Source organism: Sander lucioperca, chromosome 22 (genome assembly GCF_008315115.2).
Source record: "Sander lucioperca isolate FBNREF2018 chromosome 22, SLUC_FBN_1.2, whole genome shotgun sequence".
Lineage (NCBI taxonomy): Eukaryota > Metazoa > Chordata > Actinopteri > Perciformes > Percidae > Sander > Sander lucioperca.
Genome location: NC_050194.1, coordinates 13,433,085 through 13,457,862, shown reverse-complemented (window position 1 = coordinate 13,457,862; position 24,778 = coordinate 13,433,085). Strand labels below are relative to the sequence as shown.

At 40.3% G+C, this 24,778-nt stretch overlaps 3 protein-coding genes across 6 annotated transcripts; 2 read left to right on the top strand and 1 right to left on the bottom strand.

Annotated features, from left to right (window-relative positions):
- The first annotated feature begins 900 nt into the window (after positions 1 to 900).
- Positions 901 to 8,163, top strand: mapk7 (mitogen-activated protein kinase 7). Of its 3 annotated transcripts, none has more exons than XM_035997367.1 (7): positions 901 to 1,115; positions 2,540 to 2,820; positions 2,983 to 3,148; positions 3,647 to 5,196; positions 5,289 to 6,406; positions 6,648 to 6,778; positions 7,821 to 8,163. In XM_035997367.1, exons 2-7 carry the CDS (start codon positions 2,544 to 2,546, stop codon positions 7,966 to 7,968), a joined length of 3,390 nt encoding a protein of 1,129 aa, XP_035853260.1. In that variant the 5' UTR covers positions 901 to 1,115; positions 2,540 to 2,543; the 3' UTR covers positions 7,969 to 8,163. The 3 variants fall into 3 exon arrangements, with proteins under 3 accessions (XP_035853260.1, XP_031171674.1, XP_031171675.1); XM_031315814.2 differs by having other exon boundaries at positions 3,647 to 5,199; XM_031315815.2 differs by having other exon boundaries at positions 982 to 1,228; positions 3,647 to 5,199.
- A 165-nt stretch (positions 8,164 to 8,328) lies between these two features.
- Positions 8,329 to 12,574, bottom strand: zgc:92313 (uncharacterized protein LOC436869 homolog). The gene is made up of 6 exons (XM_031315843.2): positions 12,291 to 12,574; positions 12,011 to 12,123; positions 11,759 to 11,838; positions 10,999 to 11,270; positions 10,011 to 10,171; positions 8,329 to 9,053 (listed from the first exon to the last, which is right to left on the bottom strand). Exons 1-6 carry the CDS (start codon positions 12,334 to 12,336, stop codon positions 8,799 to 8,801), a joined length of 927 nt encoding a protein of 308 aa, XP_031171703.1. The 5' UTR covers positions 12,337 to 12,574; the 3' UTR covers positions 8,329 to 8,798.
- A 1,204-nt stretch (positions 12,575 to 13,778) lies between these two features.
- Positions 13,779 to 24,531, top strand: pax10 (paired box 10). 2 transcript variants are annotated; one of them, XM_031315714.2, is made up of 9 exons: positions 13,779 to 13,980; positions 16,929 to 17,041; positions 17,932 to 18,157; positions 18,366 to 18,560; positions 20,340 to 20,422; positions 20,503 to 20,659; positions 20,882 to 20,955; positions 23,398 to 23,530; positions 23,679 to 24,531. In XM_031315714.2, the coding sequence occupies exons 3-9, from the start codon at positions 18,052 to 18,054 to the stop codon at positions 23,777 to 23,779; spliced, it is 849 nt and encodes a 282-aa protein (XP_031171574.1). In that variant the 5' UTR covers positions 13,779 to 13,980; positions 16,929 to 17,041; positions 17,932 to 18,051; the 3' UTR covers positions 23,780 to 24,531. The 2 variants fall into 2 exon arrangements, with proteins under 2 accessions (XP_031171574.1, XP_035853267.1); XM_035997374.1 differs by lacking the exon at positions 13,779 to 13,980 and having other exon boundaries at positions 16,790 to 17,041.
- Positions 24,532 to 24,778: the final 247 nt, after the last annotated feature.

Below are 24,778 nucleotides of genomic sequence, written 5' to 3'. Positions count from 1 at the left end.
AACTCTCTAAAATATGTAAACTAATCCATGTGTTTAATCTTTTGTTCCCTTATGATAAAATAAATCATACCAGTGACGCTAACTAAATGCCTTGCATGAAATTGAGATAAATGAGAAATTTTCCAACATTTTAAAAGAGACAGTAGATTTACCAAGTGCCTTCATGGTACAGTTCTTTAGGAAGTAGAATGTACAGTACAGGAAGGGATGTCAAAACTCTTCAGATAAGTGGTAACACTTGGTGACATGACACCAGGTGACAAACATTTTCATATTATTTATAATATTTAGTTGGTATTTTATTTTGTTATGTTATCCACTTCATAAATGTGATTTGGTGTAAACATTATTGCATTTAAAATGGGAGAGAAATATCTTTTAAAACTCATAACAGCTCTTAAACCTCCATACATGACCTGGGGACAAGCAATTTTCTTGTATTTGGAATTTTATATAATTGATTAAAAACAGATATTGTCCAATTCATGGTTTAAATAAGTATAACTATTCAAGGGACATGCTATTATCAAAATATGAAAATTAAATGTGACTACAAAGTAGCCTATGATTAAAGTGTTTGCTTTCTTCAAAGCCTGGGCGTTTCTGTAGAATGACTACCTACATGATTACTACTAGGCTAATCATATTACTACTATCTGTCTATCTTTTCTACCATTTTTCTTTTCTATCTATCTGCTCCAGTGTAGTTACAGCAACTATTGTTGGCCTTTAACCTATTACTATTAGCAGTATTAACATGTAGTGGTAGCAGCAGTTTACAAGTTGTTAGTTTAGTCGATCATACATACAAAGAGGTAAGTGCAGGTAGCCCTTGTCCCAATATGGCCCCTCCTAAAATTATTAAATTCTGGAAAACGGCGTCACCACCACCCAAAAGAAACAGAGACCCTACTGTCTGCCGTAATGTCCCGCCTCCCCTACGTACTCTACTTCTATTGGACGGTATTTCGGACGTCGCCCCACCTCGTTGGTCCGCCACATGGCACTCAAACCCAACACGGAACTGTACGAGGATGCGACAGACCAAAACAAGAGATAGCCGCGCTACTACAGGATTAAAAACACGATTACGTATGTTGTGGGTTGTTTGCAAGGTGAGAGTCTGTTCCGTCACTTAGAAACAGCTCTATAGGTTTCCCCGTTTGATAATATAAACCGAAAAAGACATGGGTTAACGGTTTACGTTCCTAGAAAGCCTGAGCTTCAGGTAACTAACGTTAGCCTACGCCCCTGCGTCAAACAGTGGTCAAGGCTGCGTCTTTGTCATGCAATTTATTTATTTTAACCACGCTGTAGTACAGAAACTAGCGGTTCCTTAAATATAGCTCCGTGTACGTTTGTTCTCTGTCTATCTATTTATAAACTAACTCCAACTGTAATCTAGAGCAGTCTTTTGACGGAGAGCTACAGGTTCTGGCCACTTGACTGACAGGCCTAATGGATGACTGGACTGCGTGTTGGTTATGCCTTGTTGCACTTAACACCTCTGTTTAGTCGATATTTTGACCAAACAATTACCATCATCATCTCAATCACCATTAAGTTGTATCTATGTAGCCCACTGACTTTTGGAGAAAGAGTCCTGAAGTGGTTCCTGGGGGCTCGGGGCTCTGGCAGAATAGAGTTAGACAGCTAAACTTGGATACCAGGAAGTTGGCTTCCAAAGAAACAGAAATATTACCCGTATCAGTGTCTTTCAGCTCTGGTCTTTTGGCTACAGATAATTACTGGTTTTCTTTTCTTTTTTTTACCTGCTTGTTAGCTTTCCAAGGATTAAATGTTGCAGGGACTGACTAGCAGTCAGCAAATAGCATGTTTCCCCACCCTTATCAGATAATACTGATACCTAGTTCGTAAGACTGTTGGTGTAGTTAAATGTGGTTAGGTTATTACGTGTTTTATGAAAGACACTGACACTTATTTCGTGCTGCTACCAACCATTAACTACTCTGCCCATTTCCTCAAATAATTGCTTGTTGTGTCTATTAAGTGTGAGAAAATAGAAAAGCAGAGCCAAAACCTAAACATTTAACTTGCCTGTTTTGTCGGACCAACAGCCCCGAACCTGTTATATTCAGTATACTATCAAATTGGACAAAGAAAACAAACACTCACATTTGAAAAGCTATTGTTTTGCCATGGTTTGGCATGTTTGAGTGAAAAGTGATTTAAACAATTATATGATTATCTAAATAGTTATCGATTCATTTTCTGTTTAAAAAAACAAATAATTCATTGACTGTTTCGCTATTTTTATTTTATTTAGGGCTTGGTATTAATTCAATAGTTTTCTTTATTGACTTGACTTTTAGCAGAATTCTATATGATCTTGTGATGTATTACATTATTATTAATTAGAAATTAATGAAATAAGTAATTGAATGCATAATGGTGCAACATGTCATTGCTTTGAACTTCAGTTTTATTCTTTTGCATACGTTTGCCATTCTGTGATTACTATATAGGACATACCCTTATTTAAATTAAATCTCACTTTGCTATTTTGGAATATTTACAGAAAAATGTCAACTAAGGAGGGAGGAGATGGAAAAAATGGTCAACCTGTGGCCATGTCGCCTGAAAGAATGGCCACTGACAAAAGCAGAGAAAACCAGAACCAGCGTGAAGTTGAGGCAACAGGAGGCACCACAGACACCAGCACAACAGCAAAAAACTTGGCTTTGCTTAAAGCGCACTCTCTGGACGTGAAGTTCGACGTCGGAGAGGAGTATGATGTTATCGAAACCATCGGCACAGGGGCCTATGGTGTCGTTTCGTCTGCTAGGAGAAGGGACAATGGTAGGACTGATTTGTTGAAAAAAATAGTGCATATGTAATTGTGTGTGTACTCACTGCTCAATGTTAAATGTGGAAATTCATTATCAGTTAACATTGTCATTCAAACTCAGTTGTACACCCTGTCCTGCCACTTTTTCATTTGAGCTTATGTACATTTCACAGGCCAGCAGGTGGCGATAAAGAAGATCTCCAATGCTTTTGAAGTGTTGACAAATGCTAAACGCACTTTGCGAGAGCTGAAGATTCTCAAGCACTTCAAACATGACAATATTATTGCCATCAAAGACATCCTGCAGCCTAACCTTCCTCATTCTGCCTTCAAGTCTGTGTATGTACTTTTTTATTTTCATGGTGCACAAGGTTCCTCCTTAGGCTAGAAATGTCTGTAGAACTCTTACGTTTAGTTAATATCTGGAAACTTTCAAGATTTGGATGAAATAATTGGATGTTTAATTTTAGTCAACACATTTACACACAACTAAACATTCCACCAAGTTATAAACTCAAGAGGCAATGTTCACTTACATCTTTGATTAGTTATGTTTTTCACCCATCACAAGCATTCAGTAATATTTATCAATAACTAAAATCTTCAAGGATAATTACAAAAAATGCTAACCTGAAAAAAAAACATTTTGGAAATTAGAAAATGTGGCCAATTAAAACGGAGATGAAAACAAATCTCTTAAGGATTAGTTTATATCAGTGAAAATTGCAGTAAACAGGTTTGGTAACTGAGACACAATCCTAATAATCTATTAAGATATACGTTATGGCTCAGTTGATGTCACACATTTCTCAATTTTTGCCCTTCCCATGTGTGCAGGTATGTGGTGCTGGACCTGATGGAGAGTGACTTGCATCAGATCATACACTCTTCCCAGACGCTCACCTCAGAACACACACGCTACTTTCTTTACCAGCTCCTCCGTGGCCTGAAGTATGTGCACTCTGCAAACGTAATCCACCGCGACCTCAAACCCTCCAACCTGCTAGTGAACGAGAACTGTGAGCTAAAAATTGGTGACTTTGGCATGGCAAGGGGTCTAAGTTCACACCCTGAGGAGTCTCATTCCTTCATGACTGAATATGTGGCAACTCGATGGTACCGTGCTCCTGAACTCCTGCTGTCTCTCAATCACTATAGTTTGGCCATTGACTTGTGGTCTGTGGGCTGCATCTTTGCAGAAATGTTGGGGCGTAAGCAGCTTTTTCCTGGGAAGCACTACGTCCACCAGCTCACGCTCATTTTGGGTGTGTTAGGCACTCCTCCTGAGGGGTTGATTAGTACTATTAGGGCTGACAGAGTACGCTCCTATGTTCAGAGTCTTCCATCACGGTCTGCTGTGCCTTTGGCCAAACTGTACCCACAAGCTGAACCAGAGGCTTTGGACCTGCTGGTTGCCATGTTGCGCTTTGACCCTCGTGAACGAATCTGTGTGACACAAGCACTGGAGCATCCTTACCTGTCTAAGTACCACGACCCCGATGATGAGCCAATTTGCGTGCCAGCTTTTGACTTTGAATTTGACAAGCTTCCAATAAACAAGGAACAAATTAAAGAGGCGATTCTGATGGAGATTCAGGACTTTCATCAAAACAAACAGGGCTGTCGTCAAAGACTGCAGTTCAGGCCCTTGGCAAGGACGAATGGCAGAGCTGCAGCACAAAGCAGTAACCAGTGTAATGCTCAGCCCTCCACTGTTCAGATGAGCAAATCAACACTGGTTCCAATGGCACAACATCCACAAGCAGCACAGATACAGCAACAGCAAATGAGAGAAGTGAAATCTCAACAGCAACAAGATCACACACCAGCAGACGGGAACAACACATATACAAATCAGATGCAAACCTTTAATAAGCCTGTGACCCTTTTAGAAGTTGCCCCGTCTCAAGTAACCCATAATTTGCCTCTTCTTTCTAAAAGCGAAAGTGGCCCAGTTGATGTGGACATGCCTAGTGCCAACTCAGACAGCGGTCAGCCAGAGACTATAGATTTAACAACACCAGTGTCTAGTCAGGATAATCCATCAGAAACAATGAGAGACAGTGAGGTACAGGACCAGCTGACCAGAAGTCAGGCTCCTCTGACTCAGCCCACCCAGGGCCAGTCCATGGCCCAGGCTCCCACCTCTATTCCTGCCACGCCAGCACAGACCATGACGCCCCTACCCACCACTGTGCCTTCCCTTTGTCTCTCGGTGGCACAGGCCCAGTCACTGTCTCAGTCCCTTTCACAGTCACTGTCCAAGAATGCCAGGCCTCCTCCAGGTGCCGGAGAGGGAACCAGAATAGAAGGAGCTATTTCAGAGGTTACAAAAGCTGCACTTAAAGCAGCTTTATTGAAATCAGCTCTCAGAAATAAAGCCAGGGGTGGTAAGTTCATTGTTTTCCATATCCACTTATATATCATTTACATGCCATTTTTAGAAAGCCTTTATCAGAATTTTGTACGTTTATTGCAGACGGAGGTACCTCTGCGCTGGGCATTGACGCTGGCACAGGAGGTGGTGTGTCGTCCTCCCTGTCTTCTGTTCCAGATTTGCGTCGGCCTGTCACAGCCCAGGAGCGTCAACGCGAAAGAGAGGAGAAAAGAAGGAAGAGGCAGGAACGAGCAAGAGAGAGGGAGCGGAAAATGAAGGAAAGAGAGAAAAAAGAGGGAAAGCAGGGGGACTCACTGGGTGGGGTTCTGCTGAGTGACGATGACAAAAGCCTTTTGCAACGTTGGACAAAAATGATGGACAGCCGCAATGACAAATCTCAGACTCCTAATAACGATGGAGCAATGAGTAAAGACTGTACTGTGAACTTGCACAGGGGTGTAGCCATCAGTGACAACACCCAAGGAGCACTGAACAATAACACTGGCAAGGAGGCCAGGAAGATTACGTCTCATGAAGAGTTAATCTCTCAAGTTAAACCTAACCAGCCAGGCGTGTTTCAGCCTCCCAGCACCCAGCAACCATCATTACATTTCTCCACGAGCCAGAGGAAACCTTCAGCGGATATAGTTGTTGCTGTAAGCGGAGGGATAGATATAATGACCGTCACTAGTGCCTTTGTTAAGAACAACATGCTCAAACCTCACAGTGAGAGCAACAGAATAAGTGGTTTTAACTGTTTGGGGAATTGGAACGGGCAGCAATTAGAGACAAGGCCACCACAACCACAACCAAACAGGAAACCACAGCCTCAACCGTCGAGCTTTCTTCAGCCCCAGCTCCAACCTCAAAGTCAAACCCAGCATGACCCTCAACCTCAGTCGCAACTGCTTCCTCTAGAGAGTTTTTTGACAAAAGCTCCAACATTAACCACCAGACAGATGAATGGGAATGTGGATATCGGACGGCAAAATAACCTCAACTCCCACCCCAACCCCTCGACTGCAAGTGCTGGTCCGATGGAGAAGCTGTGTTCCTCTGTAGGAGAGAAATCTGGGCTACAGACCACAAACCCTATCTGTGGGCCTTTAGGGGTCCCCTCACAGCCTCACCCTAGCTTAGGATTCACAGATACTGGACAGCAAGGGCCCTCCATTGCCCCCGACATACATACTGTAACACTGCAACTCTCAAAGTCCCAGGTGTGTCTCAGGTTTCTTCTGCTGCGTTGCGCCTTCCTTGTAAAATATTGCAGCTAGCATATCTAGAGAAGATGTTATGTATTGACAGAGCACTGGTGTTGCTTTCATTATAGATGCTATACAAAAACATTTTCTTGTGCTTATATACCAGGTTTAAATATCACAATCTTCTGCTTGCGTTGAACTGATGTTAAGGATACAGAGTTCAGTTGACCCAATGTTTCCCCTTTATTCGTGTCAGGTAGAGGATGTTTTACCCCCGGTGTTCTCGGTCACCCCTAAAGGCAGTGGGGCTGGGTACGGCGTGGGCTTTGACCTGGATGATCTTCTCAACCAGTCTCTCACAGATCTGCAACACTGTGACCGGGACAGGTAAGGTCTAATACTGCTCCCACGAACAAACTAATGTCTAATACTGGAGAAAAAAAAACACATGCTTTCTGCTTAACTTTTACCCATTTATTTCAATATATTATCTGGTAATCGTTTAGATAAACATGGCTCTGCAGCTGCACAATAGTTCTGGGTCAACCATGGCTAAAGTTCTATTAGACCTTACACAGCTGTGTGTGCTTTACATTACCGTTTCATTTGTGATGTTTTCACACATGAATGCAGCAGAATAATCAAATTCCAAGTGCTCACATGCCATGCCTATGTGTACATTAAAAGCATAATTACCTAATTAGTCGCTGTAATTGTCCAAGTGCAAACACCAGATCTCACTTTTAAAAAACAGCTATATGTAACGGACTTTCCTAAAAACACAATATATAGACTAACACAAAAGAAATCCCTCTCAATTATAACTTATGACCCAGTAGAGGTGTGTGGTGGTGTCTGTATCTGCTGAGGCTTGACATAATGATTTGTGTCTGATATGAATTTTCTTAAAACGACATTGACTCATTGTCAATCATTAAAAACATCCAGAATCTATGAAATTGCAAATCATTTATTTCAAAAGTTTAACTACTGGATACAAGATGTCTCCTACTTTGCTAAAAGGTCCCTTACATGCATGTACCAGAGATTTAAAGTTTCCACATCGCACAGGACCATGATTGGCTTCCAAACTAGTAGCGATTCTCTCGTATCTACACGCCATCAGCTCAGATTTAAGGTGAGCTCAGAGAAACTTTCCCTTTTCAGCAGATGAAAGTGAAAACAGTCTTCTAGTGTCAAACTCTGTACATGCATCATTCTGCACAGTGAAGGTCAGACATTAGATTAAAGTAATAAGAAGCAAAACACACTTGATTGGAGAGGGACTTTCAAAGTGCGCTGCAGATATTCATATATGTAGTTTTCAGAACAATTTTGACTTTTAGTGTTGGCACTCACACTCTTTGGTTTGTATGATTATAATAGGTCCACTCTTAATGCTTTCTATCTTATCCTTCTCTTTCATCAGTTACGATTCGGCCCCACTTTCGGCCTCCCTGTTGTCTGACTGGAGCGAGGTGCACCGCATGACTCCAGCTGATCTGGAATCGCTGCAGCAGGAGTTGCAACTCGGCTCTCCCATGATCCTCTCTGATACCATTCCCCCTGATGCCTGACCTTCCCTGCCTGGAATTTAAAAGACAACACTTGGATTTGTGTAAATGTTAGATGTTTTTAAGCAAGAAAACCTTGAGTGAAGACTTAATCAAATTAATTTAAAAGCTAGCTTTTTTTTACTAGACACTACCAAGCAGTCTTTTTTACTGTTATGACATGCTGCGCTTTTTTAATAATAAAGAAAACTGTCATCACCTGTCTCTGCCTCTGGATATGAACTACAGTCAAAATGAGTAATTTAAACTGAGATTAAGTTAGTTCTTTGTGAGGAAAGCCATTTTTTAAAATTACCTGAATTCATTTGAAAGAAACATTTGAAATAACAAAAGGATGAAATCATTTGCATTTCAGAAATGTGGACTACAAAATGAGGTAATATTTGTTCCAAAAAACAAGTTTGTTATTTCAAAGGCAACAACTTTCGTACTTAGTTGTAAGTGGTTGTAATAGAGTGGGATATAAAAGCAGAAAGCTTTGAAAAGACAAGTTTTGATCAATGAGCAACACGATACATTTCCAAACTCAGCTATCAGAAGTTGAACAGAGCACTGACCTGATTTTAAGAATCAAATTAATTTATTTCAAGTACAGAACATATTTATTTAGTTCATAATTGTGATTAAAATACAAACCTATCAAAACTTCTCGTTATAGTTAAAAAAAAGTAAGATTATATCACATTTCTTGTTCAATATGGCTTCATGTGCACATCAGATAGTTTTCCAGTTATACTATTCAGGATAACTTTGGATGGAAGTCAGACATAATTAATCTCCTTCATTTGAGCTGGTTTGCATTTCATCTCCCAAACCCAGTTGTCGGAAGTGTTCTACCTCTGAAGCAGGATCAGTAGAGAGGACAGACAACTGACCAACATGGCAGCCCTCCCACACCAGTTCTGATTTGCTCGGCCATACAGCTCGATCTCTGGTACCGTGTTTTTAATGAAGCTCGAGAAGGTGGTCAGTCTGGCATACACACCTGGCTGGTTTTGGTGAGCACAGCCAAGTCCAAAACTCACCACGCCAGCCTGCACCCAGGTCCCATTTACCATCTGGCAGACAAGAGGCCCTCCTGAATCACCCTGAAAAGACAACACAAAAAAACTATTCACTCAGCTTTCACCACTGGGAGGTATCGAAGCGTAGCCTAGAAATCTAGAGACGCAGTCGGGGTCAGTCTAACAACTCTCCGTTGGCTTGCGAGCTGGAAAAACCAAACTCTGGTCAGGCCAATCACATTGTGTATACAGTTGGTGGGCGGGCTTAACATAAGGACGGCAGAGTTGCGACGGTTCCACGTGAATTCCCTGCTACTTGAAAACAAAAAAGATGGCTGCTGCTGCTGGCGAACAGCAGTCTTTCGAACCGGCTTTGGCCGCGACTCTGGAAGACTTGGAGTTAAGCTTTTCTTTGAGAAAAGAACAAAGAACAGCAAACCAAAACAAACAAACAAACCAAACACCTGCTGCGAAGCGTCTGCCCTCAGCATTGTCGGCAAACTTTTTTTTTTCCTTTTTACATTATTGACAAATTGTCAAGTTTCCAATTGACTGAAGATATACACAGTAAGTTATTGTTACATTATGTTGTTAATAAATGTTTTAAATTTGACAATGTAGTGTGGTACATTGCGAACAAAGGTTAGATATTATATTGCATACAAGTCAAGTCTAAAAATGGCATAGCAACCTGTGCTTTAAAAAAATAAATGTAAAAATCGAAAATGTAATCGAATCGAGGACTTGGAGAATTGTGACACCCCTAGTTGTAGCGCTATCCTACTGGGTGCAGAGGGAATTTGAAAGACAACCGTTTATCCCGCCCCTTGGGATAAGCCAGACCCAACATCTTGATGTGGGTCTGGCTTGTCAGGCTAATCAAAGTGCTCAAAAGGAAGGTCTTACAAACTAGACGGTGCATGAGTGCAGAAAAGTAGCAATCAAAAGTTATTTTTAATGCAGCTTCTTGTTTTGCTTGTGTATACAAGTGTGTATTTGTGAATGTAAACACAGCAGCACAAACAGCTGATCCAACAGTACCTGGCAGGAGTCCATGCCGCCCTTCTGGTATCCAGCACAGATCATGTCATACAGGATGTCCACCTGCTCGGTTGGGTTTGTCTGGTACATCTCCTGACATGAACTCTGGGAAATGATTGGCACCTGCACTTCCTGCAGAGTCCCGACCCCTGCCAGAGGGACTGAGGAGAATACAGGGACAGATGGAGGATGAAGAATAAAAGGAGTGTGAGACTTCCTAATTTCTGCAACTAAACAGGTGATCAGTAAGCTTTTTTTTTTGCTACTATCTACATTTGCACTGAATTCAATTATTTTAGGTGCAAATCTGTTGTCCTATGAATATTGACCTACTAAAGCTATGGAATAGAATAAATTGCCAGTCACGATTAAAAATATATTACACTGATCTTTGTGGAGGAAATGTTTCTAGGACTGAAATCAATATTATAATAATAATTAATGACAATATATTACTATGGCAAATGTATGCAATAATATACATACAATTACAAATTGATGAGTGTGTTCCACTATCATGCACTGCATCAGATAAGTGGGTGGAACACAAGCTTGATTAGAATGATTAATTTGACAACAACATTAACTAACACAGTCTGATTATATCACGATTCCACTGAAAGTCAATAAACTTAGTTATATTATAAATATTTAAATATTACAACCCAGCTTGTTACAGACTGGTTTCCAGTTTCTGTTCCATGCAATGCTAAAGAAAAACTGTAAATGATACCTATAGGAAACAGAGAGTACCTCATTCAAAATGGATTTCTGCCAACCGTGTACTTTGACACCTGGACCTACACTTTTTCCTATTCCTTTAAATCCTTCATATTATTTTTTATACACATGGACATGATCATTAATTTGCATGCCAGAGTCCAAGAAAAATAAAAGGGCCTTTTATGGACTTGTAAAACATTTAACTGCTGAATAAAAGTTATCTTCACACATGCTAAGATGATGTGAAGAATTTAGCAAGCCTTACCATCATCCCGGATGTTCCCCCAGCCTGTGACATGGCACTGCATGCCACTTGGGAACAGGGTGCCAGAGGAGGGCAAGCAGATGGGACGGACATATTCTGACCAGGTTACTGAGCTGGACAGCTGCACCAACGCCACATCCTTCCCATTTTGAGGCTCATTGTAACCCGATGGGATCACCACCTGGCTCACACGATGCGTTGACATGTACTTGTTGAAGCCATTTAGCTGGTACCGGCCAACGTAGATGATGTAAGAGCTCACGTCAGAGGGACTGAAAAAAGGTTGAGGAATACCGAATGACACCAATGAAATGGGCTTGATGTTTACCATAATCTAGAAAGAAGAAAAGGTTCTCCACATTTGCACTCACTTTATTAACACCATTTTGGTCCTTAGACAGTCATCTAGTAAATCTATATGAATCAAATGAAAGACCAACAGTCTGCAGGATTTGGGGATAGTTCTTGTCTGTAAGACTTGGTGAGCAACTTTGCAAAAAAGTGAAAATTTGAAAGAATCACTTAGATGTTGAATATGATGGAGGTAGGTTTCCTGTATGGGTAAAAGGATATTAAACACATTTTGCTTGAAAAACAATATTTCCCTGAAAGGCTTTAGCAAAACCATAGCAGCCATTGCCAATAATTCCCATAAAATGACTCAGATGGCTTACAAAAGAGGCATAGAGTCTGTGGGTTGATGGGCACCTGTGAGTTCACCTGCAGATTTATAGCTGAGTGAAAACTGAGAGTTTCTTACTTGGGGAAACAATGAGCGGCCGATAGGACCCAGCTCTCTGTGATGATGGAGCCTCCACAGATATGACCAGTCTGCTCTGTCTGGAGGCCGAAGGGGGGAGAAAAACAGTGAGTCACCTCAGCATCACAAGCAAATCCCTTTCTCAGCAGGTCAGTTTGATAAACAAGACATAGACTAAACCACACAGATTACCTACAGGCAGAACAAATAGAAAGAATACTACATGGCTGAAGGTTCATCACAGGGCCCTACCTGTATATCAACCTGCCACGGCCACTCGCCCTCTGTAGCGTCCATCCCACCCACAATCCTGTTCTCCATTATGTGTGGTAGGCCACATTCTTGCGCGTAGGAAGCCAAAATACCTAAATATAAACATAAATTACATTTAGGATTCACTCTGACCGATGCAGCTGATTCTTACACTATGGCACATAAATTCATTTGATTGAATTAGCTAGAGTGCACAAAGTATGTTTTACAGGAAACAACGTACATGGTGATAGCAGGGGACGCTTGATAGCCTACTCACCTGTTACGCACCAAAAAATAGCATGAAGCTGCAATTTCGGAGACATTTTGTGAGGTTTCGCGGCACAAGTTAGCAACTACCGCAGCAGAGCCAACAACTGTTTCTGAAATCTTTTTCTCTATACCGTTACATCCACCTTTCTACTAATTCCTCTTCTGTTGTGACGGAAACTCGAGCAGTAGCCTACAGGAAAAAGTTACTTCTCCGTGCGTTTGAGCGTCGACAAAATCCCTTAAAGGTTCTTACCGAATAAGGTCTCGAGTGCAATATCTCAATAGAGCCTCGATCACAAACAGATGGTTACCTGTGCACTCAACAACACCCAATCAAAACTCTGGTCTCGCCCTCCTGACCCACCTGAGCCAATGAAATGTAAGGAATGCAAACGCGACATATCAGATTCTTCTTCTGATTTGGTCACAGGTAAACTACATTTTCCGGGTGTTTTTTGCTGAATAAAAGGGGTCTTGTTCTGTCCGAGCAAATGTGCATTTCGTATTTTATGTAGCAGTTTATACAGGTCTCAATCCTAGACATTGGTAAGTGATGCAGTTAGTCCATGTGTTGTTTTTTTTTTACATTAGACACTACCAGCGGCTAGAGAACATATTAGATAGCCTATATCAATATAATAATGTGATGTTAAGCACAATATTATCATTTATCTTTAACTACCCTAGCATATTCTTATTTTCCCTACAAATTTGCAGAAGCTTTATCAGAAATTTAAAGATCAACTATGTTTTAGGTGTTAAAATGAGGATTAAAGAAAATAGTCTTTAGTTTAATCCAGTATTGTAATTGATCTGGTTTCTGTTTGTTTTTTGTGTGTTAAGAACTGACACACTTGACTGCCAATTGCACTCAAAATGTATAAGCAATGTATGGCTAAAAAACAACCACCAATGTAAACAATGTTATATGTTACATTCTTACTAAAAGTTATTTCATATTATACATAATATGGCTATAACATTACATCAATTGCAGGTATTACAACTTCATTCTTTAGAACTTGCTTAAACTGTTTTGTTCTTTACTCAGTGTTTGTATGGGGGTAATGAGTATACATCATGTTCCTTGTTGTTCCATGTTTAAACAGGTTTAACAGGTATGTGTTCAAGGAGAAGCAACTGGGTTTTAGCACACACAGCATCCTGGAGCATCCATGTAGGAGTAGGCCATTAACCACCCAGGTCAAAGGTCAAACACTGTCCCAAACTGGGTGGATGTGTGTATGTAATCGATTGTATGTTTCTGCTGTTTCCAGTGCAAAACGTATTAGAGTGTTTTATAGTTTTAGCTGGATTGTGAACATTAACATAATTCATTTGATTTAGAGTGTGCCACACATCTGGGCTGTGGTTACCCTATTTCATTTTTTTTTTACATGGAACAAATGTTTATTCCTTCTGCCTGTCTATAAAGCTGTCTGTCTCTCTTTTTCCTTCTCTCTTTTCCTCTCTTCCCTCCCTCCCTGCCTCCCTGCCCCAGGCAGTGTGTCTAGTTTCACAGAGCAATTGAAGGTGACAGGGACAGAGAGAGAGGGAGAGGGAGGGAGGGACAGAGGGAGGACACATCACAGTATCGCCTCGGGCTACACAACAGCAGAGGAAGAGCAAGAGATGGAGGGACAAAGAGAAAAGAGAGGAGAGACTCACAAAGTACTCATAGGGACTTCCATAAACAGGTAATGGCAAAAATAAAGTTACACAAAGAGTTGAAATGTGTGTGAGTGAGTGTGTCACATATGTGTTTGCTCGCAGGTCAGTTGATGTTCACTTTTTTATCACTAACGGTGTCTTTTTGTGTGCGAGTCCCTTTCACAATGCTCCTCTCACTCATAATATATGAACACATTATGGGATCCAGTCTGTAAGAGCAATTATAATGCACTCCAGTTTGTTTTTATTTTAACGACTTGATGAATATTTGTCGTGGCATTGTAACCATGGTGACTGCCTCCACCGTAGCCGCCTCCCCCTCCCCTCCCAGGCCCGTCCACCACCCCTTCCCCATCCCCCCTTCGGCGCTGAAAAAGCAAGGGATGGCGAGAGAGAGAGAAAGAGAGAGAGAGAGAGAGAGAGAGAGAGAGGTGACAGGAATGAACTAACAAGATGCACTAAAAAAAATGCATGTCCTGGAGCTACATGAATCTTTGCAGTGAAGCACGCGCCGCCTCACACACACACACACACACACACACACACACACACACACATTATTGCACTCAGCACATAGGGATCACATAGGTTAAGCCACATTCCAACAACTGGAACACAATAAGATGAACAATGATTTCTGAATAAAGGAAAAACAAAAGATTAACCAGCTAGAAAACAGAGGGGCGGGAAGCTAATGGTGTGTGGGGGGTTAACACCACATATTTAGGTTTAATTTTTAATTAACTGAGCAGTTCTCTTACCTCACTTACTTTCCATTTCCATGTTCAAATGACATTTTACTCAAATATTTGTTATTATTTTGAGTCACTTGAACATGTGTATTTCCATTTTTATTTTGCTACTTTAAACATCTACTACACATAATAGAGGGAAATATTGCAGGCTTTTTACTTAACTACATTTATTTGACAGATATGTAGATTATGATTTTTCACTAAATATATGATGATCTTGTAACATATGAAGCATGGTAGTAGATGAAGCCACCCAACACTGGAGTAGCTTAAATGAGCTCTACCTTGAACCAGCTATAAACATTAAAATGCTGCTTGTGTTTATGCAATAACATAATATATGTCATGATATGTAGTCATTCTGCATAATAAGCACAAAGTTTGATACTTAAAGTATATTTAGCTGATAACATGTTTGTACTTCTACTTGAAAAAATGTTGAATTCAGGACTTTTACTTGAAATTGAGTATTTTGTTATAGTGTTATTAGTACTTGTACTTAACTAAAGGATCCTTATGCTTCTTCTTTCACACTGTTTTACTCCTTTTTACCTTTGAACTTGTCAAGTCCTTTCCTTTCTCCGAGGCACGTCTCGGAGAAAAGTAACAGAGAAAGGGGGGATGGGGGGTAGAGAGAGCAATGGGGGCAGCGGAGAAAGAATAGCATAGTATGAAAGAGAGAGGGAGCGACAGAGAGAAAGGGAGCGCAAAGTCTTGTCAACCGGAAATAAAACAAGCTGGCACCCTCCGCATCCCCAAGCCCCAACACCCACCCCAAAGTCACATACTTCCTCTTCACTCTCTCTATCTCTCTCCTCTGCCTCCCTGCTTCCATCTTCCATCTTCCATCTCTCTCTTCTTCTCTCCCATCCGTTGCAAAGATATATTTAAACCCCAGTTCTACTCTGCTCCCGCTCTTTGACTGTACCATACATACCGTCATACCTGCGTCATTACTTACGCCTCACATCAGACCTTGTGTGTCTATCTCCAAGAGTTTCTGTGTAGTGCTCCTTTAACCCGCCAGACAATGTCTTTGTTTATTGTCCAATAGCTTTAAGCTCAGTGTTTTATAGCAGGAGAACAATACCTCTGTATTCAGGGGACAATACCTAGGAGCCCTGGGAAATCTGTTACTTAAAGTCAGTGCATTATTTAGCCCTTTTGTTAAAAAAATAAACTGGTAACTTTACCTGCCCATCACCTTTACAGCACTGTAGGCCTAAAACACTGGTGCTAGGATTAAGTAACTCTGTCCATATGAGCATAATATCAAATAGCTGAATAAGAATAGAAGCTGAGCTGAAGCTTTAGTCAGTCAAAAAATCAATACATTGTTTCAATACTTTTGGTGGCTCAAGCGGATAGAAAAACCAATAAAGAATGTATTATTATGCCTAATATTGCTCCCGAGAAATTACTCTTTTACATCTGTTTTATGTATTGAACTTTTTTATTAAATCAGTGGCTTAGACAGAGTTGAAAATCTAAGCCTAATATCAATTTCCTAATAATCCTAATAATTACTGTTTAACTTTTAGTCTTGCCTAAAAAATATCTGCTTCTGTGTGCAGTTACTAAATGCAGTATTTTACAATAACAAAAAAATTACAATACATAGCAATACAATAAATTACAATACAATACTATACAATAGTAGATGCATGTGGACATGTCAAAGCTTTATCAAAGTTTTAAAACATCTATTTAAAGTATCCAAACAAGGATCAATGAAAATGAGTCCTAGTGTGAACATTGAGTTTAATCTAATAATATCAGTTGTCTGCGTGCATTTGTTTGTGTGAAAAAGTAACACACTTGACTGCAGATTATACTCGGTATTTATGTGCAATTTATGGTTAAAATTGAATTCCATCATCTATGTATCCACTATCTCTCCATTATCTGTGCTTTATGCTCCACTCTCTCGGCCTCCCCTCCTCCTCTCGCTGGCATTAAGTTCAAACTTGACACTGATGTTGACTCACTTTGTCACCCCTCGGTGGCTCTTGCTCTCTCTCTCTCTCTCTCTCTCTCTCTCTCTCTCTCTCTCTCTCTCTCTCTCTCTCTCTCTCTCTCTCTCTCTCGCTTGGAGGACAAGAGTGCCCGCAGACGCATTTCTCTCCAGAGCCCCCCCTTCCTCTTTCACTCTCTCTCACCCTGTCTAACTCTCTCCATCTCTCTCCTACTCTCTCCTTTACACTCACACACACACACAGTTAGTGTCAACAAAGCTGGAGAACAAGAGACGTAGAATGAACAGGGGAATAAAGGTCCACGGAGGAGGAAAGTAACACACAGGACCCAGCGCATCATTTCAATTGCACACTTGGTGAGTTTGCAAAAAATCAAGTCTTTTCATGTTGTTGCTTTTATGTGTATCGTTCTGTGCTGAGATCTCTTCTCTTATATGGACTTTGGTAGAGGCTTAGGGATGGACGACAAGTTACTTCGCTGTCATAGGATAATTTCTGGATTGTGATTGAAAATCAGATGAATAAATTGTTGCTCCGGGGCTGCTTCACCCAAATGAATGAAGTTTGACCTTTGACATCGTGCTGCTGCATTAGTTTGTGAGATTTGGCTCTGTATTGACTTTGCATTCCTTTTTGACTCGCCAAAGAGGACATTTCTAAAATAAAGTGGGAATGTAAGATAAGAGGAGCAGAGAAAAGCTTTTATTCATCTCAGACTTAGACATTTATTTATTTAGGCAGATAATGATACTTATGGACATACTTGAGCACTTAATGTCTTAAACTGAAAGTTAAACATGGGCTTGGTTCTAGATAGATAGATTATAGATCTTGTTCATAAACCCACTGTGTGTGTGTGTGTGTGTGTGTGTGTGTATGTGTGTGTGTGTGTGTGTGTGTGTGTGTGTGTGTGTTAGTTTGTGGCTACATGTGAATGCAGTGTCTTTTCATGCATACGTGCAAGCTCATGCTTATTAGCAAAGACAGAGCTAAAAGCAAGTAGCATAATAAATGCCATGGCTTCTTAGAGTGGGTTCTAATGTACCTTTGCTCCCCATGGTATACTAGCACACCAATGTATAACACACACACGTTACGACAGCGGCCATGTAACTAACTCCATTTCTGTCTGTCATCATGAGGCTAATTCGCCACAATGCCGACCATGTGTGAACTCATGCAATATGACCCCCTCCTTCGTCTTCTCCTCATCTTCGTTTCTTCCCCTAACCCCCCCCACCTTCAGGAGGAAGGATTGGTGGATCGAAAGAGGGAGAGAAGAGCCAAAGGTGACAGTGATTAGGGGCAGACACACACAGGACAGGACTCCTTTATTTCTCTTCATGGTGCTTTGGACACTCGTAGTATGTATGAGAAGTTAACAATGCTGAACCTGCAGAGCGGCTCAAACTGGAGTGGGCCTAACAACTGGTACCATGACCCCACCAGTGTTCAGACGCAACACAGCACAGGTGAGGGGAGAATTATAACATATGTCAGTGCTCACAGATCATCAGTTCAATGTCACCAAATTTAGACCACATCAAGAGCAGCTGTCTCACCAACTTCCTGTTAGTTCAACGCATGAATCTGCACATATTATTCTAAAATGTGACGCTCTGATGTATAACATTTTTTGACACTCCCATATCTCTTTTGTCATTTTCCTCTTTCTGCCAGTGTCGGAGGGCTGTCTGCTGGACACGGAGGGCAGCATGGGTGGGGAGGCGGGGGGAGGGGGAACGGGCAGAGGGGGAGGAGTCCCCGTGGAGAGGGACGAGGGCGAGGAGTCTCAGCTGAGGCTACAGCTCAAGAGGAAGCTGCAGAGGAACAGGACCAGCTTCACACAGGAGCAGATCGAGGCTCTGGAGAAAGGTCAGGCCATGCAAGCACGCACAGCTCTCTCGCTGCTTTTCAGCCAATCGCCGCCCTCCATGGGCACGAGCCAGACCAGAATGTGTCACGACGCAGCTTGTCAGGCTGCTTTTTTCTCCCTGCCAACACCTTTGTTATTGGATTAGAGACTTTACACATTGTTTACTGCTTTTTGGTAAATAGCAGGGGACATAAATATGAGAAATGATAAGGAAATACTTTTGGCAGAAGAGGATTTTTATCAATCCCTGCATGGGAGCGCAAACAGTGCCACCCATGATCACTTTGTTATGCGAATTATCCATAATCTTAACTCATATTACAAATATTCCCAAACTTCTCCAAAAACGATTTCAGCAGCATGTGTGTACAGCAGAGTTCTGATAATGCATCATTACTGTGGTTGTATTATGAAGCGAGATCCGGCCCCTGTAGCCGAATATTTTCTGAGAGGGATCAGAAAGCCACCCTTGACTGGATATGGCTGCAGCAGGCCCTTGAGCTAAATAAGGACGCAATGTCCACTGTGCAGCCAAGTGGAAAAGTATCACTGTGGTCACTCTTTGCAAATGACATTAATGAGGTACACTGACCTCAGTGCACGGCCAAGGCACAATAACAATCATGTGTTGACACAGACGCCAATTACAACCAAGCCAATTAGAGCAATTTGTGAGACAGACGTAATTTATAGAGCCATCGTTGTAATCTTTGTGCAATACGGATTTATCAACCATGTGTTAGCAGCGGGAACATACGTTTTTGGTTATTCACAACCTGTTAATATTATGTTCAGCGATATGAAAAAAAACTGTGGCCTTTTCAGATGTAACCAACTCTGTCTTAACTGTTGTTTTGGTTTCTCTGTTGACATTCTGTTGACATGCTTTACTAATGTTAAGCATCATAAGTGTCGACAGTTACATCTATAAAGACGTCTCCATTACCAGACCTGAAACTTCAGAGTTCATTAGGATGACTCACACTGTCAGTTAGAGGGTGAGGCATATTCTCGTTTAGACTTGTCAACAACAAAAATGTCAGCAGTTTGTCAACTCTAAATTAACTGCCACGATGACAAATAATATTGTACAAATACTGTAATAAATACTGATACAGAAATTCTCATTGATACAAACTCACTGTTGTTTAAACTGAGTCAGGGATTATTACCTTATACCTTAAACCTCTGTGTCTGGTATACTGTAAGTCAGTATAGTAACACTGATCATTTTAATAAAATGCTGACAAGTGAGACACAATGCAACATTTAGATTCTCAGAATTTAGACAACGAATGATGACAAAATGAAAACCTGTAAGGATTTTTCGTCAGTTTAATTTTAGTCAGGCTACTTTAAAATAAAGTGCTTCGGCAGCTTCTCAACTTGAATCCTTTCATTTGAACTTTCTGCGTGTTCCATAATGATACATAATTTATACAAAGTGCAACAGATAAATATTTCAAATCTGGTTATAAGGATACATCTCAGCTTCCTGGATTTGTGCACTCCATGACAAGAGAATTAGTGAAGCTGATCTTAAGCAGTAATTACTTGATAAGCAGGTTAATATATGTCAAAATATTCCAGTAATTAATAGGTGAATAAAAGTAATTTTCATTTGAATCTACAAACTTTCTTTTCACATAAACGGATGAATTAAAAATGTGTTAACACCACGCAGCACGGGTTATCAGGCGAGCTCCGCAGTCGTCCTGTCATCCTCGATTAAGACTCACACTGTGTGTGTCTGACATTAGTTAATATATCTTCCACAGAGTTTGAAAGGACACATTACCCAGATGTCTTTGCGAGGGAGAGATTGGCAAACAAGATTGATTTACCAGAGGCCAGGATACAGGTAAGACCTCTGACGCTCAACCTGTAACAACGTGGATTGTCAACGATAAAGAGGACTGACAGAACTCTTCTGATTGACAGGTGTGGTTCTCAAATCGAAGAGCCAAGTGGAGGAGGGAGGAGAAGCTGCGCAATCAAAGGAGATCAGGGGGCGTGACTTCCTGTTCACAGAGCCAAGCTCCTCTGACCACTTCCTTTAACACATCTATCTATCACCAGCCGCACGGCAGCAGTGCAGGTAAACACCAAACACTCACTGGCTCATTCATACATCAGTTATACTTTTACATTCGCTCTCTATGATTTCTGTTTGCTGACAGAAATATATTACTAGTTTACAAAACACAAAACTCAGAGTGACATTTGCAGGCAGGCAAACCATAAGAGTTTCTCCATTAGAGCGCATCACACGTGTGTGTGTGTGTGTGTGTTTACCATCTTGCTCTGTGTCTCTCTCCAGGGTCCATGTTGAGTCAGGCTGAGTCGTCCCTGCCCAGCTACAGCTCCCTGTCAGTTTTCTCATCTGGAGTCCAGGTTGGACATTTCATCATTCATCATTCATCATTCATCAGCACCTTCCAAATTTTACCAAAGCAGGTCACCATCACAGAAGAGAGCTCGTTTATCACCACCTTTACGCAAAGAGTATAAAACATATGATCATGAAAACAAATATGCAAATAAATAAATACTACTGCTACGGCTACTACTTCTTATATTCATAATTACATTCTATAATATTTATTCCTCTTATCAAAACTCTTAATATTTCTGTTGTCCGGGCCAAATTACTAACATAATATTCATAATAACAAATGTCATATTATTATTTCATAATCATAATACAAGGTAGCCTAAATGTGATAAGCAAATCTGAAAATATGAGAATTATGCAGTGATTATAAATATGATATTGACTTTCTTAAAGAGGCAGAAAGGTGGTGATACGTCAAAAAAATCTTGATTCTGATTAAGTTTGATTGTGATATTTGTACAGCAAAAATAGCCTCACTCATTATTCCAGAAGATTACCAATTGGAGGCTTCCTGTTGGTAATGGAAATAAAACAGCTAATTCCAATGAAGACTACTTACAACAGTGTCTTTATTTTTTTAATTTCTCAACAGTCTAAGTAGAGTTTTAGTGTTAAAGCTATACTAACTATCAGTGGGGTCAAAAGATTTCCTTTTCATGCCAAGCCATTGTCTGGGAATCATCAGTAAACAAAATCAATTTTAAAACTAGATTTTTCTTTTGACAGAAGCAGCAGTAACAACATTGCCTGATTAAGATCAATCAATAGAAGCTTGGTACACTGGACTCACTGATATTTTTACTGGGGGACAAACACACAGCGCTTATCAATTACATTTCAAATTATCATCCAAGCCTCAACAGTAGCATGAAAATACACACATTTTCTGTTTTTTGTTTCACATCCAATTCAATTCAGTTTATTTTAAAAGGGGACAATGATAATTAATAAAACGCATGCTTATACATGTGTTAAAAATGCCAGAATTAGCCAAAAGGCTATTTTTCATCTGTAGTCCTCTGGCCTTGATGTTAAACAAGAAAGAAAAACAACACAAGCAGAGCAGAGCTTAGCACAAAACAAGACACAGCACAGAAGCAAAAAGATTAGCGACAAAACAAAGCACAAAACGGAACAGGTTACAAGATAAAACAACAGAGCATAGAGTAGGCCTGCACAATTAATCCTTATAAAATCGCGATCTCGATTCACCCTGTTCACGATTTAATTTTTAAATAACTTAGATTTTTTGTTTAAAATATATATATATATATATATATATATATATATATATATTTTTTTTTTTAAATGACTTTGAGTCTCATTTAATTTTACTCTCCCTTCTCTTCATTGTAGCCTCTATGTTTACAGGCTTGTGGTGATGCGCAATGTGCTATAGGTGCCAAAACAAGTACTGGTACTGCCAATTTGTTTTGTTTTGTCATGGTTCATGTGTGCAATAAACATTACACTTCGTGAGAAAAAAATCGTGCCAGAGAATCGTGATATCAATTCTAAGATAAAATCGTGATTCATATTTTTCCCCGAATCATGCAGGCATAGCATAGAGTACAACGATTAGACAAGACACAGCTGTTAAAAGCAATAAAAGCAGTAGTGAACTAAGGAAACCATTTGTATACATATATACGTATGTTGAGATTGCAAACTAACAGAATATATACATAATAAATAGTTTTAGTGCTGACATTGTTTTAGCTGCTTAGTAAAAGAGTTATATGTGTTTAATTGTCTGATATCGTGTGGGATTGAATTCCACTCTCTTGACCCTCTAAAAGAACTTTTCCGCTGCCTGATAACACAGTCTCCGCTTGACTTCTTCTTAAGACACATGCTTGACTCTATTCTTCTATGAAATGTAAGGTGCCAGCACTTCAAAACCAATTAGACATTACACAAACTGAAAAGTCTGCACACCATGACTTATACAGAAAACATTTAACAAATGTGCATTAAATAATGTTTTCTGCACAAGGCATGGTAAGCAGACCTTTCAGTATGTCTCTTGTTTAGTAATCCTTTATTCTTTATTTGAATACCTTTTAGGTTGATAGTCTTCCAGGGGTCCACACACACAATAGTTTTAATAAAAATAATTTCAAATCACACATTATATCAATGGATGAAGAACATGCAGAACAAGCCAAAGATAAAGATCAAAAAAATAAGTGAAATAATTTTGCACAAGGATTTGGGCTGCTGCTCCACTTTACTCCTACCATACGACACTACTGTAGCGCCTCCATGTGGTCAAACTGAAATCATGCCGTCACTACTTTAAACTGCCTTTACAGTCCATGGGGTAGTAAACAGCGGGAATATACAACTTTAAGAGGTTTTCTTAGATGATATAGACTGTTGTTTCCATATAACCCTAACCCAAATCTTTCTCTCTCCTCCACTCTTTTGTCTACTCTCAGTCTATTCCTCCCCAGTCGACCTCCTCCTACTCCTGCATGTTACCTCCATCCCCCTCTGCCCCGCGCAGCTTTGACTCATCGGCGTACTCCTCCCCTCACCTGCAGACTCCTTCCTCAGCCAACTCCAACACCGGTGAGTTTTTCTGAGCTACATATGGGTTTAAATAACAGGGGGCGGAGACATTTACTTTATGTTTGTGTTACTTCTGACTGCATGCTGAAATGAAACTCCACAGACTGACTGGCTGACTCTGTTTTTCTTCTCCCTCACTTCTATCCAGGGCTCATATCGCCCGGCGTTTCAGTGCCAGTCCAGGTCCCAGGAACTGACCAGCAGAGCATGAGTCATAACCTGGGTCAGTACTGGGCCAGGTTACAGTGAACAACAGACAGTCACTGCCAACCGGCAAAACAGAAGAACGAAAAAAGGGCATGTAACAAAAAAGTGTTGAGAAAACAATATGGGGACACACGGGTTGTAAGGAAGCACAGAACTGAGCTATAGATGGGGCCTCAATCAGTTGCAGAGCCCAAAATGCATTAAATGTTTACAAATTCAGCCAAGAGCAGCTTTGGTTGCACTTGACTGTACTCTGGTTATACTGGTATTTGCTTAGTATTATCAGGTTGCACTTTTTTGTTTAGATAGTGTGTTAATCATAGGGCTGATGTCAAGATTATGAATAGGATCAGTTTGAGGTGTGTTTAGGATTAAAATAGAGTCTGGATTAGGATAGGGTTTAGGTTACACCGTCTGTCAAGATGCAACAAGTGGCAGAGCTTAATATCCCCCGATAGTTGAGAATTAGCATTGGACCCTTCAAAAGTTTTACCATATTTTGTGTTGAAGATTTTGGCTTTTACTTAGAAAGTTTCATGATCCAAAAAACAAGGAAAAAGAAAATGTACTGTTTATTACACAAAGCACTGGATAGAAGTCTGAAAACCTGTCTGTGGTTGAAAGCTCTGAAAAGCCAGTAAGTGGACTTTTGAGTTTAGATTATTGTGTTAAACATTTTATCCATAGAGGTGGCAGGAGACTGCTTTTGAGTTTCAGTTAAAAAAGTCTACCTGATGTTACTACCAGCTCTCAGCCCAAATAAACTTAACTGCCTCCAACTTTATTAAAACAAATAACTAAAAAATGCTTTATGAACTGTAGCCTTGATGTTTTCAAATATCAAAAGTGGAAAAAAATCAGATTATTTCTGCTCATACATGTTGAGTAAATTGCAGGGTTAGGATTATAATTCTACCACACAGACATTCAAATAAGTGATTCAATGGTACTAAGTAAATGCCAGCAGATGTCTGTACTGTGAAGTGTAACCACAGTTTCTTGTTACTTGAGCAGCTCAATGATATTGTGATAGCAAGCTTG